The sequence below is a fragment of the Spinacia oleracea genome, chromosome 5, assembly GCF_020520425.1.
Source record: "Spinacia oleracea cultivar Varoflay chromosome 5, BTI_SOV_V1, whole genome shotgun sequence".
In the NCBI taxonomy this organism is placed as follows: Eukaryota; Viridiplantae; Streptophyta; class Magnoliopsida; order Caryophyllales; family Amaranthaceae; genus Spinacia; species Spinacia oleracea.
Window position 1 is genome coordinate 27478083 of NC_079491.1, and position 17998 is coordinate 27496080.

The 17998-nt window shown below is 35.7% G+C and overlaps 1 protein-coding gene and 1 long non-coding RNA gene across 2 annotated transcripts; both read left to right on the forward strand.

Annotated features, from left to right (window-relative positions):
- Nucleotides 1-4374: 4374 nt before the first annotated feature.
- Nucleotides 4375-4882, forward strand: LOC130460754 (uncharacterized). The gene is made up of 3 exons (XR_008920868.1): nucleotides 4375-4446; nucleotides 4548-4646; nucleotides 4748-4882. It is a non-coding gene; the product is annotated as an uncharacterized lncRNA (long non-coding RNA).
- Nucleotides 4883-14209: 9327 nt separating this feature from the next.
- On the forward strand, nucleotides 14210-15366 carry LOC110780032 (non-specific lipid-transfer protein-like). Its single transcript, NM_001426336.1, has 2 exons — nucleotides 14210-14850; nucleotides 14952-15366. Exons 1-2 carry the CDS (start codon nucleotides 14507-14509, stop codon nucleotides 14959-14961), a joined length of 354 nt encoding a protein of 117 aa, NP_001413265.1. The 5' UTR covers nucleotides 14210-14506; the 3' UTR covers nucleotides 14962-15366.
- Nucleotides 15367-17998: the final 2632 nt, after the last annotated feature.

Sequence of the window (17998 nt, forward strand, 5' to 3'; positions counted from 1 at the left end):
AGTTGTAAATATTTATATTAAACGTGTAATAAGTTTGAAAATATTCCTTAGGTTCTTTAGTTCAAAGTTGGGTTCGATAACGTCATTTTTGCCCATATATGTCCTAGAACGACCATATTAGCCTTAAATGTGAAATAATAGATTGTAAAGAGCCTTAGAAAATTGTAAATATGCATATTAAACATGTAATAAGTTTGAAAACATTCCTTAGGTTCTTTAGTTCAAAGTTGGGTTCGAAAACTTCATTTTTGCCTAAAAATGACCTAGAACGACCCAATTAGCCTTAAATGTGAAATAATAGATTGTAAAGAGCCTTAGAAAGTTATAACTATGCATATGAGATGTGTAATAAGTTTGAAAACATTCCTTAGGTTCTTTGGTTCAAAGTTGGGTTCGAAAACATCATTTTTGCCTAAAAATGACCTAGAACGACCCAATTAGCCTTAAATGTGAAATAATAGATTGTAAAGAACCTTAGAAAGTTATAAATATGCGTATGAGACTTGTAATAAGTTTGAAAACATTCCTTAGGTTCTTTAGTTCAAAGTTGGGTTCGAAAACATCATTTTTGCCTAAAAATGACCAAGAACGACCCAATTAGCCTTAAATGTGAAATAATAGATTGTAAAGAGCCTTAGAAAGTTATAACTATGCATATGAGACGTGTAATAAGTTTGAAAACATTCCTTAGGTTCTTTGGTTCAAAGTTGGGTTCGAAAACATCATTTTTGCCTAAAAATGACCTAGAACGACCCAATTAGCCTTAAATGTGAAATAATAGATTGTAAAGAGCCTTAGAAAGTTATAACTATGCATATGAGACGTGTAATAAGTTTGAAAACATTCCTTAGGTTCTTTAGTTCAAAGTTGGGTTCGAAAACATCATTTTTGCCTAAAAATGACCTAGAATGACCCAATTAGCCTTTAATGTGAAATAATAGATTGTAAAGAGCCTTAGAAAGTTATAACTATGCATATGAGACGTGTAATAAGTTTGAAAACATTCCTTAGGTTCTTTAGTTCAAAGTTGGGTTCGAAAACATCATTTTTGCCTAAAAATGACCTAGAACGACCCAATTAGCCTTAAATGTGAAATAATAGATTGTAAAGAACCTTAGAAAGTTATAACTATGCATATGAGACGTGTAATAAGTTTGAAAACATTCCTTAGGTTCTTTAGTTCAAAGTTGGGTTCGAAAACATCATTTTTGCCTAAAAATGACCTAGAACGACCCAATTAGCCTTAAATGTGAAATAATAGATTGTAAAGAGCCTTAGAAAGTTGTAAATATGCATATTAAACGTGTAATAAGTTTGAAAACATTCCTTTGGCTCTTTATTTCAAAGTTGGGTTCGAAAACGTCATTTTTGCCCAAAAATGACCTAGAACGACCCAATTAGCCTTAAATGTGAAATAATAGATTGTAAAGAGCCTTAGAAAGTTGTAAATATTTATATTAAACGTGTAATAAGTTTGAAAATATTCCTTAGGTTCTTTAGTTCAAAGTTGGGTTCGATAACGTCATTTTTGCCCATATATGTCCTAGAACGACCATATTAGCCTTAAATGTGAAATAATAGATTGTAAAGAGCCTTAGAAAATTGTAAATATGCATATTAAACATGTAATAAGTTTGAAAACATTCCTTAGGTTCTTTAGTTCAAAGTTGGGTTCGAAAACTTCATTTTTGCCTAAAAATGACCTAGAACGACCCAATTAGCCTTAAATGTGAAATAATAGATTGTAAAGAGCCTTAGAAAGTTATAACTATGCATATGAGATGTGTAATAAGTTTGAAAACATTCCTTAGGTTCTTTGGTTCAAAGTTGGGTTCGAAAACATCATTTTTGCCTAAAAATGACCTAGAACGACCCAATTAGCCTTAAATGTGAAATAATAGATTGTAAAGAACCTTAGAAAGTTATAAATATGCATATGAGACTTGTAATAAGTTTGAAAACATTCCTTAGGTTCTTTAGTTCAAAGTTGGGTTCGAAAACATCATTTTTGCCTAAAAATGACCAAGAACGACCCAATTAGCCTTAAATGTGAAATAATAGATTGTAAAGAGCCTTAGAAAGTTTTAAATATGCATATTAAACGTGTAATAAGTTTGAAAACATTCCTTAGGCTCTTTAGTTCAAAGTTGGGTTCGAAAACGTCATTTTTGCCCAAAAATGACCTAGAACGACCCAATAAGCCTTAAATGTGAAATAATAGATTGTACAGAGCCTTAGAAAGTTGTAAATATGTATATTAAACGTGTAATAAGTGTGAAAATATTCCTTAGGTTCTTTAGTTCAAAGTTGGGTTCGATAACGTCATTTTTGCCCAAATATATCCTAGAACGACCCAATTAGCCTTAAATGTGAAAATAATAGATTGTAAAGAGCCTTAGAAAGTTGTGAATAAGCATATTAAATGTGTAATAAGTTTGAAAACATTCCTTTGTTTCTTTAGTTCAAAGTTGGGTTCGAAAACTTCATTTTTGCCTAAAAATGACCTAGAACGACCCAATTATCCTTAAATGTGAAATAATAGATTGTAAAGAGCCTTAGAAAGTTATAACTATGCATATGAGACGTGTAATAAGTTTGAAAACATTCCTTAGGTTCTTTAGTTCAAAGTTGGGTTCGAAAACGTCATTTTTGCCTAAAAATGACCTAGAACGACCCAATTAGCCTTAAATGTGAAATAATAGATTGTAAAGAGCCTTAGAAAGTTATAACTATGCATATGAGACGTGTAATAAGTTTGAAAACATTCCTTAGGTTCTTTAGTTCAAAGTTGGGTTCGAAAACATCATTTTTGCCTAAAAATGACCTAGAACGACCCAATTAGCCTTAAATGTGAAATAATAGATTGTAAAGAGCCTTAGGAAGTTTTAAATATGCATATTAAACGTGTAATAAGTTTGAAAACATTCCTTAGGTTCTTTAGTTCAAAGTTGGGTTCGAAAACATCATTTTTGCCTAAAAATGACCTAGAACGACCCAATTAGCCTTAAATGTGAAATAATAGATTGTAAAGAGCCTTAGAAAGTTTTAAATATGCATATTAAACGTGTAATAAGTTTGAAAACATTCCTTAGGCTCTTTAGTTCAAAGTTGGGTTCGAAAACGTCATTTTTGCCCAAAAATGACCTAGAACGACCCAATTAGCCTTAAATGTGAAATAATAGATTGTACAGAGCCTTAGAAAGTTGTAAATATGTATATTAAACGTGTAATAAGTGTGAAAATATTCCTTAGGTTCTTTAGTTCAAAGTTGGGTTCGATAACGTCATTTTTGCCCAAATATATCCTAGAACGACCCAATTAGCCTTAAATGTGAAAATAATAGATTGTAAAGAGCCTTAGAAAGTTGTGAATAAGCATATTAAATGTGTAATAAGTTTGAAAACATTCCTTTGTTTCTTTAGTTCAAAGTTGGGTTCGAAAACTTCATTTTTGCCTATAAATGACCTAGAACGACCCAATTATCCTTAAATGTGAAATAATAGATTGTAAAGAGCCTTAGAAAGTTATAACTATGCATATGAGACGTGTAATAAGTTTGAAAACATTCCTTAGGTTCTTTAGTTCAAAGTTGGGTTCGAAAACGTCATTTTTGCCTAAAAATGACCTAGAACGACCCAATTAGCCTTAAATGTGAAATAATAGATTGTAAAGAGCCTTAGAAAGTTATAACTATGCATATGAGACGTGTAATAAGTTTGAAAACATTCCTTAGGTTCTTTAGTTCAAAGTTGGGTTCGAAAACATCATTTTTGCCTAAAAATGACCTAGAACGACCCAATTAGCCTTAAATGTGAAATAATAGATTGTAAAGAGCCTTAGAAAGTTATAACTATGCATATGAGACGTGTAATAAGTTTGAAAACATTCCTTAGGTTCTTTAGTTCAAAGTTGGGTTCGAAAACATCATTTTTGCCTAAAAATGACCTAGAACGACCCAATTAGCCTTAAATGTGAAATAATAGATTGTAAAGAGCCTTAGAAAGTTATAACTATGCATATGAGACGTGTAATAAGTTTGAAAACATTCCTTAGGTTCTTTAGTTCAAAGTTGGGTTCGAAAACATCATTTTTGCCTAAAAATGACCTAGAACGACCCAATTAGCCTTAAATGTAAAATAATAGATGGTAAAGAGCCTTAGAAAGTTGTAAATATGCATATTAAACATGTAATAAGTTGAAAACATTCCTTAGGTTCTTTAGTTCAAAGTTGGGTTCGAAAACTTCATTTTTGCCTAAATATGACCCAAGGAAACAAGTAAAGTAGTGATTTATAATTGCACTTACATGTAAAATATTCTTTGCATTTACATGTGTAAACAAAGTATATATAATTTCATATTTTATCGAATGTGTAGTGCTTTTCGGAGTTACAAGAGACTAAGTGGACAATCTAAGGGAACTAAATTAACATGGATTCCAGCACAGGTATAATTAGTTTATTATTTACCTAAGAAGAAAGTTTTTCAAAATTATAACATACAATGTGATAGAAATTTTACTTGTGTTATTTATTTTAATGCATTTAGTGTGCTCAACAACCGGGATCACTAGATTGTGGCTACTACGTCATGCGTTTTATGTACGACATAATAATGAATCATGGTAATAGTCAAGATCTTACTAAGGTATGTTCTCATAAACTACGTACTTTATATAATAAATTGAAGTACACAAAACTATTATATTGATCGATCGTTGATAAATTGAATTATTTACACTTTTTTAGGATTTTTCAAGAACATTGCCTTATTCACCGGAGGAGATTAATGAGGTGAAAGATTTTTGGGCAGATTACTTCATGAACAATGTCGAATTTTTAGCTTAATTTGTAATATGAACTCGATCTCTAGCTAGCTACGTACCTTTGTTGTAATAATTTTATGTTTGTTGTAACATGTTGGTTGATCTATGAAGAATTTAATTGCCTTTTATTGGGAACGTTAATTACGTTGTAAACTTTTGTGACAGGTATTATTTATAAATGTATTCCCGGTATTGGGAATGAAGCGTCTAATTTCAAAGACGATCATGTCGGAATTTCCAACTAAAATATTAAAAAACAAATTTAATAATAAAAAAAAATAAGTCATTTGCCACGCACGTTAGCTTAATGTGCGAGGCAAATGACTTAATTTTTTGGTGCTAAAATTGTCATTTGCGTCGCACATTAAGCTATTGTGCGTGGCAAAAGACTTTTTTTTTGGCGCCTGAAAGTCATTTGCGTCGCACATTAAGCTAATGTGCGTGGCAAATGACTTTTTTTTTTGGCGCCTGAAAGTCATTTGCGTCGCACATTTAGCCAATGTGCGTGGCAAATGACTTTTCAACATGGTGCCTGAAAAGTCATTTGCCACGCACATTTGCTTAATGTGCGACGCAAATAAGGTTCATTTGCGTCGAGAGCTTTTGCCACGCACAATGTGCGACGCAAATGTGCTTAAAAGTGCGATGCAAATGACCCTTTTTCCACTAGTGGATCTGATGACGAATATCCTACGTGGTGCCTATATGTACAAATTAAACTCTGACACTTAAGATTGCGACAACTAAATGTTGTTGCAACTTGCGACCTATATCATCACCCAATTTATTGTACACGAAGATAATTTTTACCTAGTTATTTGTAAATCTTACCTAGAATTTTTATAACTTTTTTTATATTTTGATTAACTTTTATGTAATTAAAAAAAAGGTGATAGATAAATATTTTAAAAGGTAAAATCATCAATTTTATACATTATTAGTGATTTTGAAAAAATAATTTTATATAAATGAAAAAATTTATCACTAAAAATAGATAACTTTTACATATATAAGAGTAACTTTTAGCCATTTTGAGTTAAACTTTATTCCGATGTATAATATTTATTGTGCACCACTTGTAAATGAGAACTTAGGAATAGGTATAGTGTATGGAGGTTTTCTAATTCTCTAACTGCTAGAGATTAGAAATGGTGTACTAAGGACAAAATAGTTAGTTCAGGTGCTATACTAACGGCTAAATTGTAACTTCAGGTAATAAATTGATTATGGCCCACGAAAAATAACATTTAACTTTGACTTGTGAGTACCAAATAAAAATGCAACCACGTTACCAAACTATGTTGTTTGGTACCAAATAAAAATGCAACCACGTTACCAAACTATGTTGTTTGGTATCACATGAGAAAATACAAATACTCTCCTTCTACCAAGCTATGTTATATGGCCGATAATAAGTGAAAATGCAAACTATTACTATCTCCGTATTTAGTTAAGGGATATATTTGTCTTTTTCGGCCGTATTTAAGAGATATACTTGTCATTTTTATTAACTTATCACACTACCCATCTAATTAATTAATCTACCTAATATATCATATGTCCCACCACCCTATTAAGCAAATAATTTCAGAACTACCCCCATCCCACCGCTCTAAAATTACATGGTCCCCACTTGTTTTACTTATTAAAACATTTACCATAACCCTACTTATTTTATTACTTTATTTCATTCAATTTTTCTTCTTATTATCCGTGTATAAACAAGTGTATCACTTAAATAAATACAAGAGAATATTTTTCGGTGAGTATAATATTTCAAATCTCAACCGATTATGGAACAAGACTTTCTCGTAGAGTATGGGACGTCTATACTTGCAGTCTCGCAGTGGTGCAGATTTGCAGAGTAGCAGTAATTATATTTGACACCGACACTTGAATTACTTCTCTCTATTTTGGCCGCCTGCCCAATCGTACTGCTTATAATTTATTGCGAGTACCCTTCAACCACTGGGACAAACCCACCACGGAGAGTAGTTTGAACACAAGGCTCTCAATCTCTCATAGTCTCATTTCTTTGTTATAGCTGAAGATAGATGATAAAGGTCGCAAGTTGCGACAATATTTAGTTGTCGTAAACTTACGTGTCGGAATTTAATTGGTACATATAGGCGTCGCGTAGGTTATGTATCATCATAATATTTTATACTATCAATGCAATATTTTTACTATGAAAATATGTAAATAAGGTAGTCGATATAAAGAAAGAAACAAATTAGAATTGTTATTGGTCGTTTTGTACGACGTGAGGTCGACGCTGGAACAAGTCATCGCAAGTCAGTCCGTCCTCGGATCCTATTAAGGAAGCAGTCAAGGTTGGTTCCTATATTCAAGGAGCCATCATCTCCACTATATGCTTGTTGGACAAGGTCAAGGAAGCTAGAAGGGGTCAAACAAACAGTTAGAGGAGATCAAGGGATCAGTTGAGAGTATCAAGGAATAACTAACGGCATTATTCTGTCTTCTATGCTTGACCTAGTACTATATAAAGACCATGAATCCGCAATGAGAGGCCATCTCCAATCTCCATCCAGAATACCTACGGCTTAACCTAATACTTCTCCGCCAACTACCTAACTTTATCATCTCATTCCCCTAATACCATCAATTATTTCCCGTAGCCCATGAGACACAAATAAGAAGAAGCCTTCCTCCACTTAGTTCCACATGGATATTCTACTAAGCATGCCTAATCATTAATCATTGTCATTTACTACCTGCCTTCTCTTTGATCCATATACTCTCACAAATTAACCTTTCCAATACTGCAAATGCTACGTACGCCATATATATCACTCATAAATACTTACCAACGACTGCCTTTCCCGACGATCCCCTACCCGTTTATCCGTCGTATCGCCTATGCCTTCTCACATTTATGCTTCATTATTAGCTATGTCTGCATATACGCAAATAAGCATTGTACTTGTACTCACCTAGGCTATTTATGCCGACAACATAGTGGATTGGTGGACTCATGGCCACCCGCGGTTTTTATCCCTTTCGGGTTTTCCGCGTCACCATCTCTTGTCTCGCCTCTCTGTATTTTCCGCCCTTTATTTCTTGTTATTTATTTGCTATATTTTATCTAGTCGTCTATGTCCCAACCAAAGGTCGTCCATACGAAATTTGGCATAAACAGTTTGGCGCCGTCTGTGGGGAGATGGCTAGATTTATCTTCAAACACATATCCACAAATATCCTCTCAAACACAATATCCGACCCACTTGGGTTCACCAATAAAGTTGTCGCCAGGCTATGGATTGTTGTCATACTTTGTCGCCACCATGAGATGGAGCTACGTCAGGGCACATGTCGTCAACATGACAGGTGTCGTCGACGGGTCAGGTGCCGTCGACGGGTCAGGCGTCGTCGACGGTCAGGTATCGTCGACGGGTCAGGTTTCGTCGACCGGTCAGGTGTCATCGACGGGTCAGGTGTCGTCGACGGTCAGGTGTCGTCGACGGGTCAGGTGTCGTCGACGGTCAGGCGTCGTCGACGGGTCAGGTGTCGTCGCCAGGCTCGTTAGTCGATGGAATATAGAATGACGTCAGGGTACATGTCGTCGCCAGATCAGGTGTCGACATCAGCAGGTGTCATCGCTAGAAGTGACGCGTCTGAGTGGTCGAATTCAACCTAGATGATGCATATCGTGACAACAACGACACCAACGCTTGATGACATCGAAAATAGGTACTAATATTTATAATATTCAACTCTAATCGTTTGGCCTCGTTTTCGAATACGTGACAGGTTTCGGTCTAGACGTCACGGACCATCATGCAGATGTCACCACAAACAAGATACAATATGAGTTGTCTCGTACCTTGATAAGATCTCGAGACGATTTAACACTTGACGTCGCGAGAAGTATGGTATAAAACTCAACCCCAGTGATTTTAATTTAAACTAATATTGTTTCTAGTCCTTGTTGTCACTAAAACAGATGCGAACACGTGACGTCATCCACCAATGACATGACGTCAACATAGTTTCATCCGACGTGACCTCCACATCAGTCGACGACGTCTCCAAAAACGAAGGCGACAAATGGAGATTCAACAACAAATTGTCGGCAATACTAGATTTTGTGGCTAACTTCAGTCCAAGTATCAAATAGGAGAATTTGTAGTTGTCCTGAAGTCGCCACAGGGGAGCATATAGTATACTCTATCTCATTTAATTTTCATATAGTATACTTGATTTGCTTTTTATATAGTATACTTTGCTTGTTTTAATTTCCAAAAGCACTTTCAAATATATGCTATAAGTTGTTATCCTACTTTTTGTACTAACGTCGTCACCACTTGTCGTTTGATCATGTCGTGTCGCCAAGTATTGTCTTGTTTACAGGTATTGACGTGTCGCTTGGCTAGGTCATGAATACATCAGGCGACCGACGTTAGAATGCAGGTGACAAGGTACTGTCTTGTCTACAGATACTGACGTGTCGCTTGGCAAGGTCGTGAGTAAAGTAGGCGACCAACGTTAGAAGTGTTACACGAGGTCACGACACAACATGAGGTCACGACGACACAACATGACGCCACGACAGCAAGACGCGACCATTCTGGTTACCCCTGTGACGACAAGAAGTTTCTCGGTGTTAAACATGGTACGTAGAAGTGATTATCGAACATCTTTATTTTAACAATATATTTCTTCGTAAGTTCGCCAACAGATCGTTGATTGATACATGAATATCAAGGGGGGCTAAAGGTACGAACATACTTTCGAAGTGAGTTATCTTTTATTTATAATATACACGTATTATCGCTGCCACGTACATCGCAGATCGTGAGGGTCATCAACACAATCGAATGGTATGAGTGACTCAATTCATTTATTAATGACGTCAAAATTTTATAAACTAACACCTCATATCCTATTGAAATTTTCTCATATATCATCCGTGATAACTATTTTTCATTTACTAACGACATGCCGCGACTATACGCGTTAGTATGTATATTAATGACAACAGATTACCTTGATCATGACGGTATGCCCCGACGCCACGAGATGGCAATGACCGATGACACGACGCCACCAGACTACCGAGAAAGCTAAGGAAATCGGAATGTCGAATAATCATCATCAATGACCATGATGACACATGAGTAACTTCTAAACTATTTTTCACACACTTTCTCATTTCAATTCATTCATTGTTGTTCTCTTGTATTAATATGTCTCGTATCCAACGTTCATCAAGTTAAACTAATAAATTTTTGCATCGCACCATGAATGTCTCAATTTTTCTAATGACTAAACCATTTTATCAAATCGTTTTGAGGTAATTTGACTTGACACATGAGACGTTTAGAGGTTGCATCATGCTGGCACGCATGTACGAAGTCAAATATAAACGAACGTCATCATATCTGTGGCCGACTTCAGTCATGATATCTTCCTAAAGCCGCCACAGGGGGGCAAGATAGTACATACTCCCGTTCAGTTTAATATACTTGTTACAACTTTGAAGTTTAACTGACGATGTGATACAATTTATTTTCATGATGATCTTGTCGTAAGATTTTGGTAACAGGTACGATGCTAAGACAAATGTACGAACACTGGGGGCTCAACCACTATCACATGTCGAAATAGGCGGATAAAGAAAATTCATTGGGTTTCCCAAAGACGACAAGTGATAAGACGTCAACCGATTAACAAGAAAGGTAATTTATAAAGAGTTCACATGTATTTGAATTTACGACATATTGTAATGTAAGTTTGTCAAATGATTTTACCAAAGACGTTAAGAAAAAGTCCACTTCTTAAGACAGTATAAGGAATTCACATTAACCATATGTTCTTTCTTGTGCCACATTGCGAGGATCAACCAATAAGTCGACCAACGTTGGAATGGACAATGTCAAGACCAGCGATGCGTCATCATTCAACATGACGGTACGACGCCAGATGTGACGACGATGGTACAAGCGATGGCAATGATCTCAGGAACGAAAACAAGATCGGCGACGAGAGGTGTCACGACATCAGGACAATGCTGTTGATTGTAGAATCGTCATCAAGGGACAGTCAACGACTCGACGTAATTTCGTTACATGAGCCCATATTAAGTAATATCTAACACTTACTTCGTGCGTTAATTAATTTATTACATTTTTTACTACACTGCGATTAAAGTTCAATTTCAGTTTTCGTTATTTGTCGCATTGAATATATCTTTCCAAACGCAATTATATTATATTTATGTTTCATCTTATTCATTTGAAAATCAACGCTAACATCGCATCAAGCGAACGTCCACCTCTACCTTTTCTATCCTCAATAGATCACTTGTTGACGATATCACCAACGACAACAGCAACGAACGACATCATCAGAAGACGACATCAACGAACGACGCTATCAACTACAAGCGACGACGTCTCCATGGTCATAACCCTTAAACTTATTGGATCCCAACGACGACGTGTCTCTTCTAAGTGCGACCACTACACACGACGCAGGTACTATTTATGTGCACATAGCTTCGTTCTTTGAGTACCTTACAAGTGACATTTATTCCACAACGAATAATAGATATAGCATAAACAACATTTTAAGCTAACAACGTGTATGCACCCCCGACACTCGTCCAAACGGCTAACCAATCGCCAAATATAAAATAGCAAACTCACGTCTTTCCTCCTCACAATGACGAAAAACAAAGCAAACCCAGAATGCTCAAAACCTACTTAAATTGATGTTCTAAAAATCCCATAGGCTAAAGTCTTATGCCATAGACTACACCATCAAAACATCTTATCCCTTGTCCCCATGTTATAGGAAACCTCACAACCCTTCGAATATTCTTGACATTCGTCATAAGGTTGCTTCAAATCATTCACTCCATTCACCTGTAACTTCAACTTAGTCTCCTGCTACCTACCCTCACACGACATTACATCCGACTAAAATAATTCGACATTATGCCCAATCGACGCAACTTCCTTCTCTAAATTCTTCGCATGACTACGAACAAACGAAAAGGCTTATATCGCCTACATACGATAGATGTCACATAACAGCGACAATAGAGGCACGCCTGTAAACATCAGATGACCGACTGAGATACAACAGTTAGCCATGGCGCCTGTAAACATTAGACGACAGACTAAGATACAATCGTTGGCCATGACGCCTGTAAACATCAGACGACAGACTAAGATACAACAGTTGGCCATGACGCCTGTAAACATCAGAAGACAGACTAAGATACAACAGTTGGCCATGACGCCTGTAAACATCAAACGACGGACTAAGGTACAATAGTTGGCCGTGACGCCCGCAAATATCAAACGACAGACGAAGATACAAAAGTTGGCCATGACGCTAGATACCTAACTAACGTTGTGTCTCAACATATATGTTTTCGCACAGGTTTTTTGAGAATTACATTCTGTTGTCTCACGCTCGTTAAAAGGAACGATTCTTTCACAAGATGTCAGGTTTACGTCTAATTAAGCTAAGGACACCAACGCCAACATGAAGACGCCAATATACGCATGATGACGTCAAGTGCTGTCAAAAATCATGGATGACACCAAGTTGCGACGCCACTGATCAAGATTAAGTATGGAAGACGACGGACAAGACGAAGACAATGACAGATTAGCATCGACATCAAATGAACGCGGTGACAGACTTTGAAGATTATTTTCCTAACTTTCGACTCCCTACAATTAGGAAAATGGGGGCTATTGTTATTGGTCGTTTTGTACGACGTGAGGTCGACGCTGGAACAAGTCATCGCAAGTCAGTCCGTCCTCGGATCCTATTAAGGAAGCAGTCAAGGTTGGTTCCTATATTCAAGGAGCCATCATCTCCACTATATGCTTGTTGGACAAGGTCAAGGAAGCTAGAAGGGGTCAAACAAACAGTTAGAGGAGATCAAGGGATCAGTTGAGAGTATCAAGGAATAACTAACGGCATTATTCTGTCTTCTATGCTTGACCTAGTACTATATAAAGACCATGAATCCGCAATGAGAGGCCATCTCCAATCTCCATCCAGAATACCTACGGCTTAACCTAATACTTCTCCGCCAACTATCTAACTTTATCATCTCATTCCCTTAATACCATCAATTATTTCCCGTAGCCCATGAGACACAAATAAGAAGAAGCCTTCCTCCACTTAGTTCCACATGGATATTCTACTAAGCATGCCTAATCATTAATCATTGTCATTTACTACCTGCCTTCTCTTTGATCCATATACTCTCACAAATTAACCTTTCCAATACTGCAAATGCTACGTACGCCATATATATCACTCATAAATACTTACCAACGACTGCCTTTCCCGACGATCCCCTACCCGTTTATCCGTCGTATCGCCTATGCCTTCTCACATTTATGCTTCATTATTAGCTATGTCTGCATATACGCAAATAAGCATTGTACTTGTACTCACCTAGGCTATTTATGCCGACAACATAGTGGATTGGTGGACTCATGGCCACCCGCGGTTTTTATCCCTTTCGGGTTTTCCGCGTCACCATCTCTTGTCTCGCCTCTCTGTATTTTCCGCCCTTTATTTCTTGTTATTTATTTGCTATATTTTATCTAGTCGTCTATGTCCCAACCAAAGGTCGTCCATACGAAATTTGGCATAAACAAGAATATTAAGATTTTTCTACCTTTTTTTAGAACATGTTATAGGTTATATAAGTTAAATATTTTAGTTTCCAATTTAAATCATGACACATAAGCATGTCATGTCGTCATTGTGACACGGCTTAAAGGTCGCATGTTGCAACCAGTATCATTTTCGCTAGCTGAAATAGTTTTCTAGTCAATCAAGTCATTACAAAGTCGGGTGGAACCAACCCGAAACAGACCGAATTATTCAACTGTGGAATACAATTGAGAGTGTGTCACAAATATTTGTTCAAAAACCACTTTTCTGATACTAGATTTATATCGATCTTATACTTAATTACTTTTATTACCTCTGGTTGTAGTGTATGACCGTAATACGGAGTACTTGATATATCAGGTGACTACTAAACCTTAAAAACACCTAATGAACATTTCTCTATTATTTTGTAATCTTGTTGTATCTTATTGGGTCTTTAAAGATTGTCCCATCTCCTTTTTTGTGATATTCCTATTCGTTTGTCTCATAACTTATCTAGTATCTTTTTCCAGTTGTTTTTTTCTCTATCTTTGTCTTTAAGGACCCCCCTTTTCAATCCATCCACAGTTTTTACACCTAGAAATTAATAAAGTGAACTTTAACAATCTTTTAGGAACGGAAAGTATTCACTAATATTTAATAAACTTCCAATAGATAAAATGAAAAGGAGTTTACAAGAAATTATGTAATTTATCTCCCCCATGTAAGGAGGAGGGAAATGCCCATAACCCGCACAACATACCCTAATAAATACTTACTTTAGAAGAATAGTTAAATGACACGGCTTAGGCAAAGATTAGGCATTGAATAAGATGATGGGCTAATGTACAACTACCAACTACCCACTTACCCAATTGAATTAATCATGTAGCCACAACTTCAACTTGCAAAATCCTCTATAAATAAGACGAGTGAAGGAAGCTTATACACCATCAACCAAAAGTGCAAAACAAAATCTAACTAGATTTCTCCAAAAACAAAAGAAATTCCTTGAATTCCTTGCATTATATTTATGGCTAGCTCCGCTGTTATCAAGTTAGCTTGTGCAGTCCTGTTGTGCATCGTGGTCGCTGCACCATACGCTGAAGCAGGTATAACTTGTGGGATGGTTTCAAGCAAACTTGCTCCTTGCATTGGGTACCTTAAAGGAGGCCCCTTGGGCGGTGGTTGCTGTGGTGGAATTAAGGCCCTGAACGCGGCAGCTGCCACCACTCCTGACAGGAAAACTGCATGCAATTGCCTCAAAAGTGCTGCTAATGCCATTAAGGGAATCAACTACGGAAAGGCTGCTGGTCTCCCTGGTATGTGTGGCGTCCATATTCCCTACGCCATTAGCCCCAGCACCAACTGCAACGCGTATGTTATTTAATCACTTTTTCTCCCTCTTTTTCTTGCCTCATTTTTGGGAAAAGTAAGATCGATTCTAACATATTTTGTTTGAATGATTTTGTTTGCAGCGTCCACTAAACCGCAAATGTTATAACAAAAATGGAAGATGGAGCTACATAGGAGTGGCCCAGTTACTAAGCTCGTAGAGTGTATGATAATAAAAGAAGAGAGATCATCTTTGCCAAGTCGCTAGCTTGTATTTCTTGTTTCATGTATTATTGCAACTTTTCTATTACTTTTCGGGTTACAAATATCCTAATATTACCAACTACGAAGTACTTCTTATTTACTACAGTATGTTGTGTGCTTCAACAGAGGATATTTCAATCCCCCTCGGTCTCATTCATGAAATCTACGGAGTACTCTTTATTCCACTCTAAAATGAACCAATGAAAGGCCTGGTCTCTTGCAACTTTTAAAGATATCAATACTCTTCCTAAATTTGACCACTTTGGTTTCCATATAAAATATCAACACTCTTCCTAATGTTTTAATTAAAATGTTAAAATACATTTGTTGCAACATTCTTACATGTAAAACCGATTTTCGAAGTATGATTTTACACTATTCACACAATTTCGCTTATTATTCTTTTTGTGATTTATACATAAGGAATTATATAGTTATATGGATTTTTGTTATATTTGTCTTTATATATTTCAAACTATCAACTTTTTAGAATTTTTTTACGCATAGCACACCCAGTTCACCGGAGCTTAGCTCCGACTACATCTGGATCGACCCGGGTCGCACACCTTGCTTATGGTGGGTGAGTCTCCCAACAAGAATTTCTGCATACGGCGAGGCTCGAACCCGAGACCTCCCTTAAGCGGCATCAAGCTGCTTACCACTTGAGCCAACTCTATATTGATAACTTTTTAGAATTTTAACTAATGCAAAATATGAAGGCTAAAGTTCCCGTATTTGAAAAAAGAACTGAAGTTTTGCATTGACAAATATGAAACATTACAAGCGTGAACGTAAGAGACAAACTAGCACGGGCACTTTGTTCCAACCAGTAAAACAATCACCTCGAATCGACTATTTGGTCCAAAAATGCAACTGACAGTATTATTAAGCAATTTCTTCAAAAATGCTACTCCGTAGAAATTTACTTAATTCAAAGGACTATAATACCCTTCTAAAAATACCAATAATATCACCCTGGGTGCTTATTTGGTGTAAACAGAGCTAAAAAAAAGATTGCCAAATGATTAGAGTAATAGAGTCGTGATACAATCTTAAGTCTTTAACACAATGCAAAATATCTACACCTTGTTGTCTTTAAAAAGGAAGACCATAAATTATTAGATGACATGTATCAGCCCTTTCTTTCATCCATTAATTTATTCTTGTTTTCAATTTTTCTTTTTAATTTGTACGTTATTTGTTATACGAAGTATTTTACAGCTTCAACCCATTTTCCACTTCATCTTTCTCGTTCAACATTAATTCACCATTTAATTCATATAACTTCTTTCACCTCATCATCCTCTTTGACACTCGATATTAATTAATTTATATATTTTTTTCAACTTTCAAAATTCACCTCTATATAAATCATATATTCCAACTAAAATCACAAGCCCCCGACAAAATTAGCATTTTAAAATACTGTTTAACAACCACGATATAATTGCTCGTTCATTAAACGAGCTCAAAAGCTAGTTACGGTTTATAAAGTTACCCGACAAGATTGACGCAATGATTAAAGTTATCCACTAATGGAATGGGATTGATTTGTAAGTTATACATAGGTATTTAGCCAAAAGGTTACACTTTTGTAATTGATTGTCTTTATTTCTTCATTAGTCCACCTAATTTGATAACATGTACACCTAGACACCTAGTACAATTACTTGCTTGAAGCCTTGAACATTTTATGGTGTAAAAGATTGTCTACATTAGTGAGTTAGGTACTTCCACTACCTATGTGTAGAGTAATTAATTAATGTTTACATGGTTGGTTTGCAAGTAACAGACTTGTTAAAATGACCAATTAAGTTAAAATTTGAGTTCAGTTCAAGTTATTTGACATATTTTTACAATAAATTTCTACTAACTCTGTTTTAAAATGATATTTACATTTTTCGTTTTACTCTGTTTCATAATGTTATTTACATTGTACTTTATTTTATTTTTGGACATGAAAATTTATCTTTTTACCCTTCTTATCCCGTCATATTTACAATTTTCCACTCACTTTCTCTTATTTTATTAATTTTTTTTTCTTACATTTACCCAACTTTTTACATATTTCTTTTAATTTATTCATATTTTATTATATTCAACCAACTATTTTTACTTTTGTTTTAATATTTATGCAAATAGTAAATGTAATTATTTTATAGAAATGGATGAAGTAAGTTATGAGGCATTTCCAAGAAAGTATGAACGACCCAACATTACATGCAGTGATATGAAATACAAAAGTTCTCCCGCTCCTCCTACCGATTAAATGAATACACTTGGCTTACAATGGGGTGGAGGCATAGACTTTTCTAGACATGAATAGGATCTCTAATTATGGTGCAACTAAATTACAAAAACAAACATTAATACTTCAAGATATGAAGATAAATATATAGGCCCACAAGAAGACCTAGAAGAAGATGCATGTTCAAGATGAAAGGCTTACAAACAAATGTAGAATGGGAGTACCTGAAAATGTATTCTCGCAGTTATTACCTTTCACACCGACACTGCTACTATTTTCTTACTATTTTGGCCGTTTTGTACCGTACTGTTAGCTTTTTAATACCGCCCAATCACGAGGATGCCAATTTTATCGACCTCATTTTTTGTCCAATCTTTGTTCCCTAAAATAACTAATGATACATTAATACGTGTATAATCCAATGAGCGGGTGGTGCAGGAGCGTGCACGTACATCACTGCACACCTACACCAAAATGCAAAAACAAAAAATATCGCAAAAAATCTAAAAGAACGTAATAAACTAAACAAAAAGAACATACAAAAAGAATATTAACCACACCCGCCTCAAACCAAGTTCTAGACGGCTGGACCCGACATTAATTTTTGATAAGAGAGTCTTGAATTTTAAAACGTACTCTAAGAGTATTTGACAATTTGGTTGTCTAATTACATTGTAC

Coding starts and splice junctions, on each gene's coding strand:
- LOC110780032 (NM_001426336.1), top strand. CDS start 14,507: ATGGCTAGCTCCGCTGTTATCAAGTTAGCTTGTGCAGTCCTGTTGTGC.